The sequence below is a fragment of the Rhopalosiphum maidis genome, chromosome 1, assembly GCF_003676215.2.
Source record: "Rhopalosiphum maidis isolate BTI-1 chromosome 1, ASM367621v3, whole genome shotgun sequence".
Taxonomy (NCBI): domain Eukaryota; kingdom Metazoa; phylum Arthropoda; class Insecta; order Hemiptera; family Aphididae; genus Rhopalosiphum; species Rhopalosiphum maidis.
Window position 1 is genome coordinate 25242709 of NC_040877.1, and position 18078 is coordinate 25260786.

Sequence of the window (18078 nt, forward strand, 5' to 3'; positions counted from 1 at the left end):
ATAGTCTTTAAAGCATATCTTGCTTTAAGTTTAAATAATGTATTATAAGTTATTACATTTTACATTATTAACACGAGAAAATATATTCATATTTTTATAATAATATAATATAATATATTTTTTTATATATATTTGTTATGATTATTATATAATATATAGCTGAATAACCCGGCTTCGCCCGTGTGTAGTTTTTGCTTTCTCATAATTAAATTCTTAAATCAACACACATTGTTGTGTTTTAAAGACGAAAAAAATTTATTTTATAATTTATAGAATAGAATTGAGCATTGAGCTAGTCGGTTAGGTGTTTTACGCTTCTGAACAATTCATATCTACACGCCGATAAGATACACACACACAAAAAAAAAGGGTCAGGTTACAGGTAGCTGGAAACTCTCGGGAAGCCGTGCCGTACTGTTATTCCCATTTTCACCGATTTCAAACCTTTATAATCAACATTTTGGAAATCCGGCGACGTGGCGACACTCAGACAGGTATTTGAAACAACTCTGTGAATTAAAATTGGAAAAAGTTAATTAGCGTCGTCACAAAATTGGTACATAAAAATAACCTGTTCTTTTATATATATAAGGATATAAGGATATTATCTATGTTTAAAGCAGATATCAGCTGTAACCGTGGTTATAATTGTTGTCGCAATGTCGCCAAACCTTACTCGTTATCTACATCAGCTGATTAGACTACACTGTAATTTTACATTGTGACCAACACCAATATTGATATCGTCAGAAATTTCCAAGAAATGTTTTTTTATTTTATTTTTTTCATTTCAGAATTTGCGTTCTTTGCTTTAAAATTGTGACATGTTATGATGTCAACCAAAACATGTAGTTATGTTTAAGTAACAAATGGGACTGAACATCAACGGTCTCGTCTGACCATGTCTTCTGAAAATCTGGAAATTGTACACGAAGGATGGTTGACAAAATCACCTCCTGCAAAGAGAGTCCTAAAAGCAGTCAGTGTAAAATTGGTAAGTTCAATTATTCACTTTTATTTTTATTAGTATTTATATATTTACAATATAATTAATTGCTTCTTATTTGCTTCATGTTTTTTTCTCACACTAAGCAATTGATTGGCATATACCTACGATTAGTTCTAAAAAATAATAGAAAATGTATCTTCTTATACATTTATAACTTAATTAAATTAAGTAAATTAATTCTTTGATGAATATGTATATGTCTCCTGCTAAAGCGCTGGAAGACATCAGTAATAAGTAACCACTAGGAAAGGAAATAGATATCTGTAATCTAAAAAACTAGATTTATAAAGATACTTTTGTTCGAGTAATTTATTGAATCATTATTATAAAATGTAATACTAGTCAATAACAGTACTTATTCACTAAGAGTCATATAGTTCAAAGAATTGAGAAAAAATAAATAACATTTTTGTATTTTTACGTTTCAATAACGTTAGAAAAATAATTATTCAACATAGTCAATAAAATTTAACAGTTTTAAATAGTTTTAATAATGAATTTAATATATTTTAAGTTCCATATAAGCTTTTTATTTGTATACATTTTATGCTATGTTATCTTATATACATATTGTGCTTATATCATAATAATTTTTACATAATGTGATCTTATGATACATTAGTAATGGATAATGATTATTTATTATAAATTTTTTATAATAATTAAATTATGTTTAAACTTTAGAAATGGCGTAGAAGATGGTTTGTGTTACGCCATTCTGGTGAATTACCTGGTCAATATTTCCTTGCTTATTATACAGATAAAAGTCGCAGAAAGATGAAGGGTCGAATAGATTTAGATCAATGTGAACAAGTAAGATGTATTACTTATTATTTGCTTTAAATGATCAATAGATTTAATTGAAAATATTATTTTAAATAGACTAGTCAATAATTAATGAACGCTCAATAACAATATATATTTTTTTGATTTGTTAGGTTGATGCTGGATTAAGATTTGAAGATCGCAAATCAAAATATCATTACATGTTTGATATAAAAACACCAAAAAGAACATATTATTTGGCAGCAGAATCAGAAGAAGATATGAATAAATGGGTTGATTTTGTATGTCATGTTTGTGGCCTTAAACCGTTTACAGTAGATGAAAATGCTGGTAAATATTTTATTTAAACTAAATGTTTTTAATTACTTATATTTGACTTTATTCTATTATAGATTTTGAATGTCCATCTGTCAATAATATATGTAGACCATTTCCTCTTAGTGTTGAAGAACACGATGAAGAACATTCATCTCCTGATTCGCCAACAAGCACATCTTCTAGCCATTACATTCCTATAAGTGAATGTATATCTGGAAAGCCATTACTTCCAATTCTTCCTCGTTCAACTATAGAAGAGTCTTATGATTTACCTCGACGTATAAGACCTCCGCCGCGTCTTTCAGAATCACCTCCACCAAGTCCTGGTTCAGAATCGGTGTTTACTGATGATGAATCAATAAATGGTAGCACATTGAGTCGGCCATCTGTCAATTGGCAAACGTTTCCTCGTTTATCTCAAAACTCGCCAGACTTGCCAGTAGCAGCCAATAGAAGGTTTACCAAAATATTACCAGAAGGATGTTTAACAGCACCACCAAGGCCACCAAAACCATCTCACCTAATAGAAACTTCAACAAAAACCGATAAACTAGTTGAACCTTTAACAGGAGATGAAACTTATGACTTTCCAAGGTCCCATCAAATGACACCACCTCAAGCACAGCCTAGGACACATCGTAGACATTGTTATACAAATGCAGCCCCAGGTCAAGTTTCTGGTAATATTTTCACTTATGATTTTGTGGAAGACTGTGGAGTAAAAGTTGAAGAAGGTAAAACTGTAGAATTAGAATCTCCGAGTTTTATAAATTCACCTTCTGCAACTGCCAATGTAAGTTCTGCTTCATTGGAGCAAACTCCTCCTGCTGTTAATCGTCAATTAAAGCCAGGCAGAAAGTTTTCCGACACTTCTGCTGAACTCTCGCCATTGACTCCATTAGCTAATCCACCAATTGTAAACCGAAGGCTAAAACCTACTCAAATTAAAAAAAACCAAGATTCCTTTTTTGGTAAATATATTTATATATATATTTATTTACATATTATATTTATTTTAACATGCATTAATTTTTAGATACAACTAGTACTCTAAGGTTATGTCCACCACCAATGGGTAGTTTGAGTCGTCAAAAATCTCGTATAGGACCCAATGTTGTTCCTACAAGTTTTGAACCTCGAATCCATAGGCGGCATTCAGCATCTGATGATCGACTAGCTTCAGACAAAGTAATAATTTTATTTTTTCCTAATACAATAAAACAATTTGTTATTTGTATAGGTAGTAGAATAAACTGATTTTAAAACCATAATTAGAAATTATTACATTTTGGTTGAACTTAAGTTAGGAAGGAATTATAGTCAGCTGAATTTTGCATAGAAACACTTATACATTATAATAACTGGAAGTAGCAGTTATTGAAAGCTCAGGAAAATAAACAATGTAAAAATGTGTTTTTCCCCTGCACAACATTTAAGTGTATGTTAAAAATCTCAAATGGCTACAACATCCAAACTAATTCTAACTCAATATCTTATTGCAATTTCAAAATCATTAGTTTATTTAAAATCAATCACTAATTAATTTTGGAACAAAAACTTGTTGTTGCAAATATGTTAATATATTATTTTTCAATAATTAAGAGTTCTCTAGCTGAGCCACTTGACTGGTGGTCAATAAATCTTTGATTTTTTAAACCAGCAATCTTTTACTGGGTGTTATTTTTTGCATTTATTTTAGTTTTAATCACCAATGTAACTATTGGTAATTGTAGTGTTTTATTTTATACAGTTTTTTTTTTTAAATTTTAAAATGGGTAAATATCTGCCACTTCGAGCATTAGCATTAGTAGTCAGTTTTTGTTCTCACATCTAGGTATAAATAGACAAAGCTCCAATAATTTATAACTTATTATTCCTAATGTTTTATTTATTTATATTTTTAGGTATCCTCATATCAAATCAATAAGATTTCATCAAACTCACGGTATCTAGCTGAAGCGAGTCGTTTCAATGATATCCAATATTTAGATCTAGAATTTGAGTCTTGTGACAAACAATATGCAGTAGGTAATCGAACAACTGCTAAAGCAACCACCAAGAAGAAATCATGTAATGTTGGCAGTCAATTCACTTTAGTAATGCATGACTATTCTATGATTGATGGTGCATACCCATACAAAACAGTAGATTTTTTGAAGACTGCTGCTTTGTCAATGACTAGAAAACGTGCTGAGCAAGAACGACGATTTGGTAGACAAAACATGGTAAATTAAATATTTATAGAGTGCTTAATTATGATCACTAAATGCTTAACTTTTCACATATTTTAAGTTAAGCAATCATTGAGCAACTATTGGCTCTTAACATTTACATATCTTAGATCAATCAAAGCTTATAATTGTAATTCTTATATAACTAAGGGCTTTCATGTTGAAACTATACGAAATTATATAAATATTAAATACATTAATATAGTCTATATGTTAAATTATTTAATATAATTTATGAACAATACTTGTTAAAAAAAAACCAATATTTTTTCAATTTTTCTTTAACAATTAGAAAGTTTGGACATATAATTTTAGTTAATTATTAAATAATACTAAAGTGCATATCATTTTTAATTATTATAAATTACCTATTTAATTCAAGAACAAAAAATTAATTTACTCCTCAAGGTATTTAGAATATAACATTCAATTAAAAAAAATAGTGTCACTAAACTCATAAAATTATTTTTTTAATAATTTATCACCAATTTTTTCTTAAAAAAATATTGTCAATTAATTAATGTATGAATGATAATCAAAATATTAATATAATTGGGTGTTTTTTAGTAGGTAATAAAATCAATTTAACATGTTTTGTAAGAATACATAATAGTACATTTTTCTGTATGTAATTAATAAACATATCTTTATGAACAGGTTATTTTACATATTTTTGATAATATTAAATATTAAGTGCACATAAACAAATTCATTAACTTGATTAGGGTTTGCCATTTTATATAGGTATAATCATACAAGCTTATAATTTAGATTTTGTTATGATATTTATTTTAATATGAATCCTAATATGTAAAATTATATATTTGATATTTTTGTGTGACTTAAGTAATCTTAATTTAATACTTAATATTCTGTTACTTAACTGATAAAAAATCTATACTACCCATATCATTATGTACTGTTTCTAAATTAATAGCCACATCAAATTATTTCAAATTTTTATTAAAAACTAAACTTTATACATTTTTATAAATTGGTATGATCAAACCTTCAAGTAATGTTGGTGACTTTTGTTGTTCATATAATAATTTTTTTTATTAATTAAAACTGTTTATTTCCTAATTTTTTTTTTTTGTCCCCCATATTTAATTTTTTTTAAGGAAATTGAACCAAAACTATTTTGTAAAATGTTTATACAAACTTGTTATGATTTTTAGGTGAATTTATGTTTTCATTAAATTTTAATGTATGTGTATAAATTGACTATACATTTGTTTATGATTTATTATATAATTATTAATATTTTGGCTTATGTGACCTCCCATTGAAGTACTCGTGTAATCTTGTTATCCATTTATAATATAAGAAGACAATCTCATTACAAATATGTACGCATTATTTTGATTATATTTACTTATACTGTAGTCAAATTATAATTATTATTTTATTTATTATATTTATACACAATTTAAAATGTTTAATTACCTAATATGTTCATTATTTTTATAACATTTATATAATACGATTTAAAAACAATACCTTAATGCGATTAGGCAAAAGTAAATAGCCTAAGTTATTTTCTGATATATTTAGACTGTTAAAACTATATATTTTTAAAGTTTATACGTATTATTATTTTTATTAAAATTACCAAAAAAATTATATATATATATATATATTGATATTAAATTTTATTTTATATTGCCATTATTGTTTTATTTCTTTTTTCCATGTCTCATAATTCTATTTAAACGTGTGTATTAAATTATTAAATATAAGTTATTTTTTAGGTATAGTCGTATCAGACAAGTATATAAGAGGCCATATCCAGTGGCGCTGAACTCATGTCATGTGAAGTGATCGCTTCACATTTTAAATGGGTGTATCATATAAATTGTGTGGTTAGGACAAAAATTATAGATTTAACTTCACAAAAAAAGTCAGTTCGGCACTACTGGTTGTGTCATTTGTGTAACAGCACATTTGACTATTATATCACATATTCCTGTATGGTTGTATCGTATAATGCTTTTAATTATTTAATTGTTAACTTTATACATATCTAACATTTAATAATGGTTTATTCCTTATAGGTTTTATTGTTAATTCATTCCATTCTAAAAACAAAGATTGAGGCCAGTAGATGTTTAATTTTTTCTTTTAACTTTCGTACTAGTTTAACATTAAAATGAAGTATGTGTGAACTTAATTTAAATAATAATAATCAATGATAATGTAATTAATTAACTAATCTAAATGGTATCATTGGTATCAACTATTAATTTACCATATAATTTTTAAGTTTCTTCTTAGTATAATTTTTTAACATTGTTCTTTGTTCTTAAGAATAATGGTTTATAATTTATATAACATTAATTATGAAAATAATAAAAAGCTTCAAAAAATTAATTTCATGAAAAAAAATTATCATACTATAGGATTCTAATTTGGTTTTTGACCAAAAAAAATTGCTATTTTTCACCAACTCCATACCATTGTTGATCTTATTGTTATCTCCTTTGAAACAAAAAAAAATTTCAGCTATAGTTCTTGATGTTGCGCTAGTATTTTACTCAGTAATGAGTAATGTAAACAGTATATAATATATAATATTTTTTTTTGTTTGTTAACAATATTATAGACTTAATAATCATGAATTTTATACTGTACTAAAAATTATTTAGTGTAACACCAGTTACAAGTTGAATTTTTGAACGAATATTTTTAGTTAACTTTCGTATTTTTAGTATTTCGAACTCTATAGTGATGATATTGACTAAAATTAATGCTGTGAAAAATGAAAACTATTTTATTATAGTTATTATACATTTATACATAGCAAGAAAATAATAAATGTATGTTCACATGTTATGTATTACAATACAATGTGTATATTTAATTTTAAATATTAAACCAAAATTTATATTTATTTTTATGTAATGTATTATTTTTTTTACATAGGTACTTAGATTTATAACAATTTCAAAAAAAAATTTTTAATTTCAAAAACCTTTTGTCATACAGTTTCAACAAATGTATGTCTTATGTACATTAAACTCGATTTTATGTACTATGTACTTATAAAATATAAATATCCATAGTTTTTAATTCACAAATAAGAAAAAGTATTTTTAAAAATTGTATGGGTTCTAAGTATAAGTATAAGTATGAGCCTTTCAGTCTCTAAAAGAAATTTAAGTCTACGCACGCCACTCTTAGACTGGAAGGCTGCTCTAAACATTTTTTTATAACTTCCTAATCCCCCCCCCCTATTTAAGATAAGGAAAATATATTGAGCGGCTACTTTATATTTTACAAAGAAGAATATTTCATGTTTATTGATTCGATTAGTTTTAACTATTAATAATTTATTCAAAAATAATAATATTAAAAATCTATCCAGTCAATATGCAGGAAATATTCTTTTTTGTGAAATGTAACATAATAATAGGCGCCTTTGCCCTAAATTGAACTAGTGAGTCGTAATCTTATAAATACGGAATATTTTTGTCCCCATATTATGTGCGAGATAGACAGAAAAAAAAATGTTGGACGTTGGTGTGACAGCCCTTAATGTTTTCAGTGAAAATAAATGGCTATACGTATTTATGTTTATATTCTTTATGATTATATAATAATTACATAGTCCAGTCTTTACTCTTTATTAAATAAATAATCGATAAATGTATTTATTTTATGCACTTTGACATGTTTATAGCTTAATACATTTGAGACATTTACTCAAATTGAACCATTAGGTATGTATTTTGTACCTTATTCCATAATAATCATTAATCTAAACAAATAAAAACATGTCATGTTTATGGTACACCTATTCTTGATTTATTATATCTTTTACAGCCATCAGACCAATTGATGCTTTGGTTTTCTATAAGCTATTAAATAGAAAAAATAATTTTGATTCGTAATTTTTTTATACAAGATGTTCAACTCTACAAGATTTGTATTTCATATGGTAAGTCTTACAAAAAGTTGATAATTTTAAATAATAGCATTTAATTTAAATGAGAGTATATACCTCATGGTCAATTGGTTATGGGAATTTAATAATATTTAAAATGGTCAATAATTATACATTGATTACATTGTATGAATTCTGTATATTATATAAAAAATATTCTATACATTATACTGCCATTGTTTTATACAATTTTTAAATCATGTGTTTTTTTTGAAGCGTTAGATAATTATTATGCTTTGGTCATCAACTTTGAGCGAGGTTACTGATAGAAAATAAATTTTAATTGATAGGTACCTACTTTGAAGGGTGGGGTAAGTTGAAAATGCTAAGTAGGTACTTAAAAAAAAACAAATAAGAGAATAATTGGAACTTTCACGTAAAACCAGTTTTGTTTTTAATTTAAAATGTAATAAGTAGAGAATTGTTCACTAAATATTATTATCGATTCCTAATAGGTTAATGAATTAATCTTCGACATATTTAGGCTATTTTTGATACCTAGGTACTTAACTTTTTGGTTTTTTTTCGATGTATGTATGATAAAATGTTTGTCTTTGTCTAATAACTAAAAAAGATTAAAATGTAATTCAATGACAACTGACTAGTTACATTGGTACAAAAATGTCTAAAACTTATACAGCAAAGCGATTTCCTTGGTTTCATAATATTATTCATTACTTATTTAACAATTTAATTATTACAGATGCAATAAAAATATGTACCTACATAGGTGATGTATTACAAAAATTCTATAATGGGTGAGGGGGAAAATATATATTATATAGATATATATTTTTATTCATTATCCGACCATCAATTCCTAACGTTGCTGCTCCTACCAATAGCATAATTATATAACTCATCATGTTTAATTCATCAATTATATTTTACAAATGTTTCACATGTTTTATTATTTTTATTTATAACCCTCCTAAGGATACAATATTTTATGAATATAAGTATCGTATACGAAAAAAAATACAAAAACAAATAAGTCTTCCCGCATGTCATTATTCGTAATCGTGTTATGTGGGCAGGTAGGTAGGTATAATCAATGGTATCATAGACTTAAAACTAGCTTATAGTTCTACTATGCGATAGGTTTTTAATACCAATAATAAATAATAATACAGATGAAAATAGGAATCAACCGTTTATTGGAATAAGCACAAAAAAAATTCCTAATCACATATTATGTTACTAATATTAAATTGACCTTATATACCTAGTTAGATTAGAATCAACAAGTACCGAATAATTAAATCACTTTTATTAACATTTTTTTTAATCGATTTCGTGGCTTTTCAAATCGGTTTAAGTAATAAAACCAATTTTATTTTTATATCAGTGTAATATATCGTTGTAGGTACGTCGCGTCGTTAAAATATTAATATCGTCACGTCATTCAGTTTGTTTTAATTCGTTGTCGGGAAAACGAAAAGATTTATTAATAAAAGAAAATAAAGATATACGTTTAAAATTAGAAAAATGTTCGCAAAGAAAATCCGCATCAGCTCTAAAAATTTTCCAGCTTACATTTAACAAAATTTTTAAATATCGTAATTAAATCATTAAATATGGTGAATACAATTTGCATAACACACCTTAGGTACATATAGCCATATAGGTTTTAGTTTCAGGCTAATACAGTAAAACTTCCATACAACGAATTTCCATTTTACTATTTTTCTGTTTAACGAAATATTTTTAAGAACTATGACCTTCATTGTTAATTAATACGTAATTCTATTTAACAAATTCTTCCATATAACGATTTTTATTTGTTGCTTATTCGACTTCGTTATATGAAAGTTGGAAGTTTCACTGTATATCAAAATCAAATTAGAGAGACATTCAATTCCAATCTGTAATTGATAATTTCTTTTCTTTATTTTCAATGTATTGTTTTAAATATTTTTTATCTAATTTTAAGTATATACAAATAATTGTAAAAAGATAAAAATGTTTTATGGAATCAAATTTGCGCAGATACCTTTGTGAGGTTATGGGTATTTTTCAGTCGTGTAAATCGTATGTCTATCTAATGCGTTTTCATCGACGCGAGTACGGGACGACGACAGTTCGATTTTTAGTCGTTTATCTTTCTGAAACGCTATTAGCATTTAAATAGAATTTATTCTTTTTATCCAATTTATACATATTACACAGTCAGTCCGACCGGATATTACAGCGTCGTGTGCCGATCATTTGATGTTTTCTTATTTTTCATGTTTTTTTTTATTTTACTGATACAGTAAAACATTATACATATGTATATTTATGTGATCCTATTCTTACAAATTGAAATAACGTGACGTCGTCAATGGTGTCAACCATTTTAAAGTATAACTGCAAATACATTATATAGGTATCAAGTATTGTTCGAGGTCTTACTTTTATCACGGGGTATAAAATAATATGAATGTTTATGTGCAATCGGTACGTTTTATAATAGGTAACTACCAAATAAATCGTTTATATAGAAATTGATCTAGTATTATTTTCATTATAATTGTTTATTTGAGCTTTTAACTTTTAATCAGAGCAGGTATCTACACGCGTCATTAAACGTGTTGACAGAAAAAACATACATCATAACAGTATACTCGTATAAAACCATATTATTAAATCGTCAATAACAATAAAGTAGAAATACAATAGTGTTGTTTATGCATAATAATAGAATACAGCATGTCATGAGCTCCAGTGTTAGTACTCGTTGCCGTCTGTTAAGCAGGTAGATATTATGATAAATTTCAATACTTTATTTGCCTCTTAATTTTTACTGTTGAGACTTAAAACTAATTATTAAAATTCTTAATGGAAAATAGTACCAAATTCAACCTATAAAAATAAAGCATTTATTTTTAACTGGCGATCTCAAATTTTTAAGTAGACCAAAAACAAATAATTAAATTTTTTTAATTTTAGTTAAAATATAAGCTATAAGTTATTGAGAAACGACAAATAACTACAATATATATGTATATTAAATAGTTATAGATATAAACTAACAAGAATGGCTTTTCCTTGTCATTTTTTTGACGTGATATTGTTTTCTGGAATCCCTTTTTTTTGCCAGATAAAGTAGCCCAATATCTGGATTTAAAACCATCCCAATATGTAACTATAAGTACGCCATTGGTAGTATTTATTTACCTATATAAACTAGGTGGGTACCTAGACAAACTTTTTTTCAATCCATTTGAATTTACAAGCTTTTAATTGTTTTAAATTATTTATTGTCATAACTAGAGATCTGCTGCAGTCAATTACTGTGTGAAAACTGTTTATAATGGAAATAAGTTTATAATAAGCAGAAAATTATTCGAGAACGACCAGTGTACGCAAAAGAACAATGCAACCACAACCACAGTAAGAATAATACTTTATCGGAATTATCGTGTATAATATTACTATAATAATAACCTCATTTAGAAGATACCTAATTATAATACATTAATACGTTAAGGTAGGTACTAGCTAGGGTAATACCACTTTGCTAATACCTATATACTTGTTATTTGTATTAGTGTACAACTGTATAAATATATCACTAATACATAAAAAAAAACCTTAGAATATTGAATTATAATTATTTTAATTATACGCATCATGTATTGCATGGAGTGTGGTTGATGAATCACTTTATTTTTTTTTTTTTTAAATCAATTACCTTCAGTGGCGTAAATGAAAATGTTTTATTATTTATAAATTATAAGTATTATGACATCTATTTAGGAGATGAACAAATAAAATAAATCATATTTTCATGAAGAGTCAGCTGAGTCTAAGAGTAATTATAGTCTTACCTTATTAATTTGCGGAGTGATGTCAAGGTGAAATTGTTAATTGGCATTATCCTATACACGCCAACTTTATAATTATTTTCCAATTTAAAATTAAAATAAATAATATATCTTTTTGAATTCAATTATTTACTGCCTATAAAATCACATTAAATGTTTTAATAAAAATGTATAAATATATATATATATATATATATTTATTAAAATATTAATTTACCTATATGGCTAAATATGTGTACTTTGTAGAAATTATAATATTACCAATTAGAAGGTGCAATAGTGAAATCAGTTATCACTGTCATACACACATATATAGTGTAGTATTATAGCTGTATAGTGTATATGTACCTATAAAGTTATAACTACTCATTGTATTTCATTCATTATGATTTTTATTTTTGACCTATTAAAAACAATATAAGTATTTGTGTTACTGTGTTAGGTTGAAACTTAAAAGCTTTTTTTAATATTTTGATTTATAAGAAGTTTTTAATTATTTAAAAAAAATTTTACGTCATTGCATCGCGTCATTTGTACACAAGGGTGTGAATTTTTACCTCATAGTTGAATCTTGTATGTAATGTATTGGCAATTATATACTTAATTTAATGACAAATTTAAATGATACTTAATTGACGTCCTAATAAAGTGGTAAAATGATGTCTATGAAACGTGGTCGTCAATTTTACTATACTATAATATGCCTATCGTCTATATACTTTATATATTGCGCGAGACAGATGAGATGAGTGATTGCACTATTGCGTCATTTTAATCTTTGTAAGTGGTTAATAATATTTATGTAACATTGAAGTTGCTTAAACTTTGATAGAATTGCCATGCAAACATATCGCAAAACCAAAAGTAAATATGTACAAAATAATGACAAATAATAATAATAATAAAATAAAATATTCTTTTAGGAATTATAATAGTTACAAGATATATTTAAGTTAATAATGTTCAAACATACATTTTATATCTACTTATTATCTTTCATCGTGTTATCAAAATTATATAATAATCACATAATACTGTATAATTCTTAATTTAAAATATATATTTTTAATGTATTCACTAATTTTGTATATAATATATTCAATATACATACATAACATATTGGAAGCCGTACCATACAGAAAACTACCGTTTCTGAATCTACTGGTACTGCTTATTCCTTGTTTACTTCCCTCCGACAGTGTACTCCAGAGGGCAGATAATTATTTATTTATTAATTATACCTCCACTAAATATTAAATGTGCTATGCGTAAGCGTATAACATATACATTATACATTACAGTTTTTTAAATATGTATTTTGTTTACTTAACATTTTTTAATAGGAACCGGACATTAAATGGGTATCGAATTTGACTCTTTATCACGAGCTATTGGATGTGAACAATGACGGTGTTGTATCTATTGAAGATTTAAAGGAGCTGACCGAACGTTTTTCAAAATTAAACAACATGACGGACGAACAAAGTTTTTTGTTTAGCAGAGTAATTGAAGTACGATTAAAGATTATAAATTATAGTAACCATACCTACGTTTTGTTTTGTACAGGATTGACTTTTATTTAAGTTTTGTGTCCTGTTGTTCTGATAAAACTTCTTTTTGGACGCCTTTTGTCCAGTATTTTCAAGTCTATCCCGTATTAATCGCGTGTTTTGCCTTACCTACTGTTAATTTATAAATTTATTCTATAAGAAAATCATTTTTTTTTTTAAATTTGTATGATATTATTGAATAGAATATTTGAATCTATACTTTTCAGTTGTAATTTTGAATTTTTGTTTTTACCATAATTATTCCTACATGAAATCATTGTCGGAGACATAAACTGTATACGTAATAGTATTATATTTACCGACCAAAAAATACATTTCTTTCAGAACACCCCAAATTATTAAATTTAATCAGTTCTTCAGAAAATATGCAATATGAAATAGTAAAGACATGTTAGAATAATCATCATCAAAATGAATAAACAAGTTTTTAAAAAAAAAGTAAAGTACACGAATAAAGAATTTGAGGAATTATAAGAATATTGCTACTGTGGCAGGCATTTTGGTAAATATCCAAAAAGCCATAGTAATAGGTTAGAAAATACATTTTTCAGATTTAAAGTTTTGATGGCATTGCAATTGTCTCAAGGCGAGTGTCTTTTTAACAAAATTGGCTAAATATATCAATTTTAAACTTGGGATTTAACCTGTAAGCTTATCTCCTATAAGTTATTTGGGTATCGTTTTACCAGTAAACTATTAAACAGTAAAGTTAGTCGTTATCGACCAAATACCATTGAAATAACTCATTAGCACACATAATATAAAGACCAACTACATTTGTATTACAATGTATAAACTATAATCTTGTCTTATATCATAAAATAAGATAATTCTTAAAATAAATTGTATCATACAAAATATCATGTATTGCTTTAAATTACTGGTGGGCGGCGGCCACCGAGCTTTATGAATTTTAATAACTATTTAATTTACTAAACTTTAAACTAAAATTTACTAATTTTTGTTTAATTAAAAGTCATTCTATTTGCTTTAAGAAGATAAAATAAGTTTTGTAACAGTTTTTTAAGGATTGTTAAAAATCATAATTTCATTCGATTTTAGTATAGCAAATATTAACAATTTTTCGTATAAATGGCCTGGACAACGACACCCACCCCCGGAAGCCCGTGCCCAGAGCTCTGAGCCCCCTCTGCCCTCGTCCTCTCGAAGGTCCTGATATCTGTTATATATACACATATTTAAATAAAAAACTGCAAGATATTTTTAAATATGATTTACTTGATATAATATTTTTTATATTTTCCATATAAATATATAAAATTTAAATATCCCGTTATAGAACTTATGGTACAAACATTGGGGATGCATTGATCCATTCGATTACGTTACGGTAGAGAAATATTTGAAGTATATTCAATACGTAAAACAAAACGACGAGGGTCTGAAAGATGAAGTTATTCAACTTTTACCATATTTGTTTAAGGTACGTAATTAATTAGTAAAACATATTAATATACTATGCCTGTTATCCCTAGGGTAGGCTTCGCGCTGGATTCGGAGCTTAACAGGCTCCGCGTTTTTTGACATATTATATGCATGTTGCAATATACCCAAATTAATTTTCCCCGATGTATTGTTTAGATATTATATATGTATACTATTTTAAACTTATGATTATTGAGCATTTACAAAAATACAATTATTATAGAATTATTTGATGTTTAAACTTATTATAAATATATTTTTTATTGTATTTATATAAACTATAAGTAAGCAATTAACTTATACGCATTATAATATGGATAGTATTAATATGATTTAATAATACTAATTAGTAATTGTACAAAATTGTACAATACTTTAATGACTGCTGTTATAGTGTTTAGATGCATATATTAGTTATTGGTAAATTATTTAAAGGGCAGAGAGCATAACATTCACTCGCATTATATTTTTAAAATCTGTATGTAAAAATACATAAATTAAATATATAGTAGTAATAGTACTGATGATATACTATTAAGAAAAATCTTCGTTGAATATTTTAAGTTTTAGTTGTAATAACATGTATAACAATTAATTTGATTATAAGAATTATACGTATAATAACTAATTACGTAGGTATATTTAACTAATATATTACATATATACATTATATTTTTAGAGAAATTCATATACTCGTATATATTTAATATAGTTTTTAAAAAATGATTCTTAAAATTTTAATTTTTAATTATCTTGAATTTCAAATATACGCTGTTTATTTATATGATAGCATATTTGCATTATCTAATATTTAATTACATAATTTTTGAAATCAGATACTCTGAATAATTTTTATAAATAATAAATTTAAATAGTTAAGTGTTTTTATGTATTACTCGATTTCAATAAACTATTTATTTTATTTAGCTTAACGCATAGATATACTTTTTAGTTTTTAATAATTATAACTAATTAACATAAATATTTAACAATGTCCAATACTAATATATAATAAATTTATTTGAATAAATTTCAATATAACTCGCCTTAGGGTTTAAAGTACTTATTAGCATAAAAATGTTTGTAATCTTAGAAATCGATTTTGATTTATTTCAACTATTACTGCAAAAATAATTAAAACCATTGTTTTCCACACAGACTGTTGATAAAGACCAAAATGGTGACATTTCAAAAGAAGAATATATTAAATTTTTAGAATGTATTGGGACATCAAAGAAGGTAATACATAATTACATACAAATTACAATCAACATATTATTGTGTTTATTTTGAATTCTTGGTCTTAAATATGGCTGTGAATTTAATGAATATTCATATACATAAATGTTATTTTAAATTCAAATTAAAAGTACGAGTTGCAAGACAAAATTTTTTTCGCATATATTTAAACTTTTTAAACCAATGTGCTAATTATAATATTTTATTGCATAATTAGTGAAATAAAATACACGGATAACTAACATATATTTAAAATTAAAAGCTCATTTTTCATACATTTTTTTTTATCAAGTTTATCTATTTATTTTTCGTAATTTAGATTTGTTTATTTTATACACGGTTTTTAATATTTTAGGAATACTTTTTATTGGTCCATACCAAGTCATGAATAAATAATATTGTAAATTTATTGTATGAAGCATTGACATTTTTAGTGCATATTTCACTAATTGTTAGTGCATAACTTCATGCATGTTTCGTGGTTTCTTAGAGTATTAGAATACATGCAGATAATCAGTCGATATTCATTTTGCATTTTCGGCTTGTTATACAGGCCAACTTAATAAAGTCATTGGGCATTGTAAACGACAAAGATGAAATGATTAAACTGGAAGATTTAATGTTGGTTATAAAAAAGCATTTGTTTCACAATAAAGATAAAATGTAAGATCAAGATGCAACAATAAACAACGGCAACGTCAGCTATAAGTACAACTAACAATAATTATAACATAATCTATTGTGTACACTTAGCTATAATAATTTGTATAATGTTTATACATAATGTATGTGATTATACATAAATAATTATTTAATAATTTAACATAATATACTTCAATACTTGCTTATTTTGATATTAATATTACCTATGCCTACTTGTCAATTGTCATTAAACATTGAAGATATTATCTAAAATATTTGTTTTACTTATTTACCCATCTATCATAGAACTTTATTGTAGGTATGTAATATGAATACGAGAATTAAATTTGCAACGGTTATTGCCAATTTATATTATTGTATTATATTATAATAAAATATAAATTTTGCATCTAATAAACCTTATACATTTACGAAATTACGTGTATGATTTGCTATTTTAATTTACTTATTGTGTAAATAAGAGTGCATTTTTAACCGATTTATATTGTCCATTTGTCAGTATTATCACGAGGCAACAGTTCAACGTTTATAAAAGGTAAGTTTTGCATTTTAAAAACGAAAAGTATAGTAACCTAACTATACGGTAGCTATATGTATATGCTATAAGTATAATACATTTTTTAGTTTGACTATATAATAAATCATATGATTATTATCGTTTATGCGATTGATTTATAACCGTGTTCAATAAGACTTATCGTTATTTACCGTAAAACTACACAGGTATACCTACACTACCTATGCATATATACAGGAATTAGACATTTGGCAACAGTTATGATATTTTTATACGGATATTAATTTCAAGTAATAGCGACGATGTCGAATTTTTTGAAAATTAAAATATAACGTAGTGTGATGTGAATAACCTGTATACTTAATTACGAATTACATATAAATAGTAATAAAAACTAAGATAAATTTAGTATCTATACAATACCCTCATATAGGCAAATAATATATTCTATATATTTAAATATTTCTAATACAACGTGTATATTAATCTAGATTTTAAACGGTCTGAATTCGTAAATAATAAATTTAACTAGGCTTAAATTCGATT

The 18078-nt window shown here is 25.6% G+C and overlaps 2 protein-coding genes across 2 annotated transcripts; both read left to right on the plus strand.

Moving 5' to 3' along the window:
* The first annotated feature begins 775 nt into the window (after nucleotides 1–775).
* Nucleotides 776–4577, plus strand: LOC113548004 (protein daughter of sevenless). The gene is made up of 6 exons (XM_026948631.1): nucleotides 776–994; nucleotides 1694–1822; nucleotides 1948–2125; nucleotides 2188–3084; nucleotides 3150–3301; nucleotides 4018–4577. The coding sequence occupies exons 1-6, from the start codon at nucleotides 902–904 to the stop codon at nucleotides 4345–4347; spliced, it is 1779 nt and encodes a 592-aa protein (XP_026804432.1). The 5' UTR covers nucleotides 776–901; the 3' UTR covers nucleotides 4348–4577.
* A 3671-nt stretch (nucleotides 4578–8248) lies between these two features.
* On the plus strand, nucleotides 8249–17070 carry LOC113560501 (sarcoplasmic calcium-binding protein). Its single transcript, XM_026966407.1, is given in 7 exon segments — nucleotides 8249–8281; nucleotides 11001–11024; nucleotides 11543–11662; nucleotides 13440–13607; nucleotides 14968–15111; nucleotides 16272–16352; nucleotides 16906–17070. Coding segments are annotated over 7 exon segments (735 nt in total).
* The last annotated feature ends 1008 nt before the right edge of the window (nucleotides 17071–18078 follow it).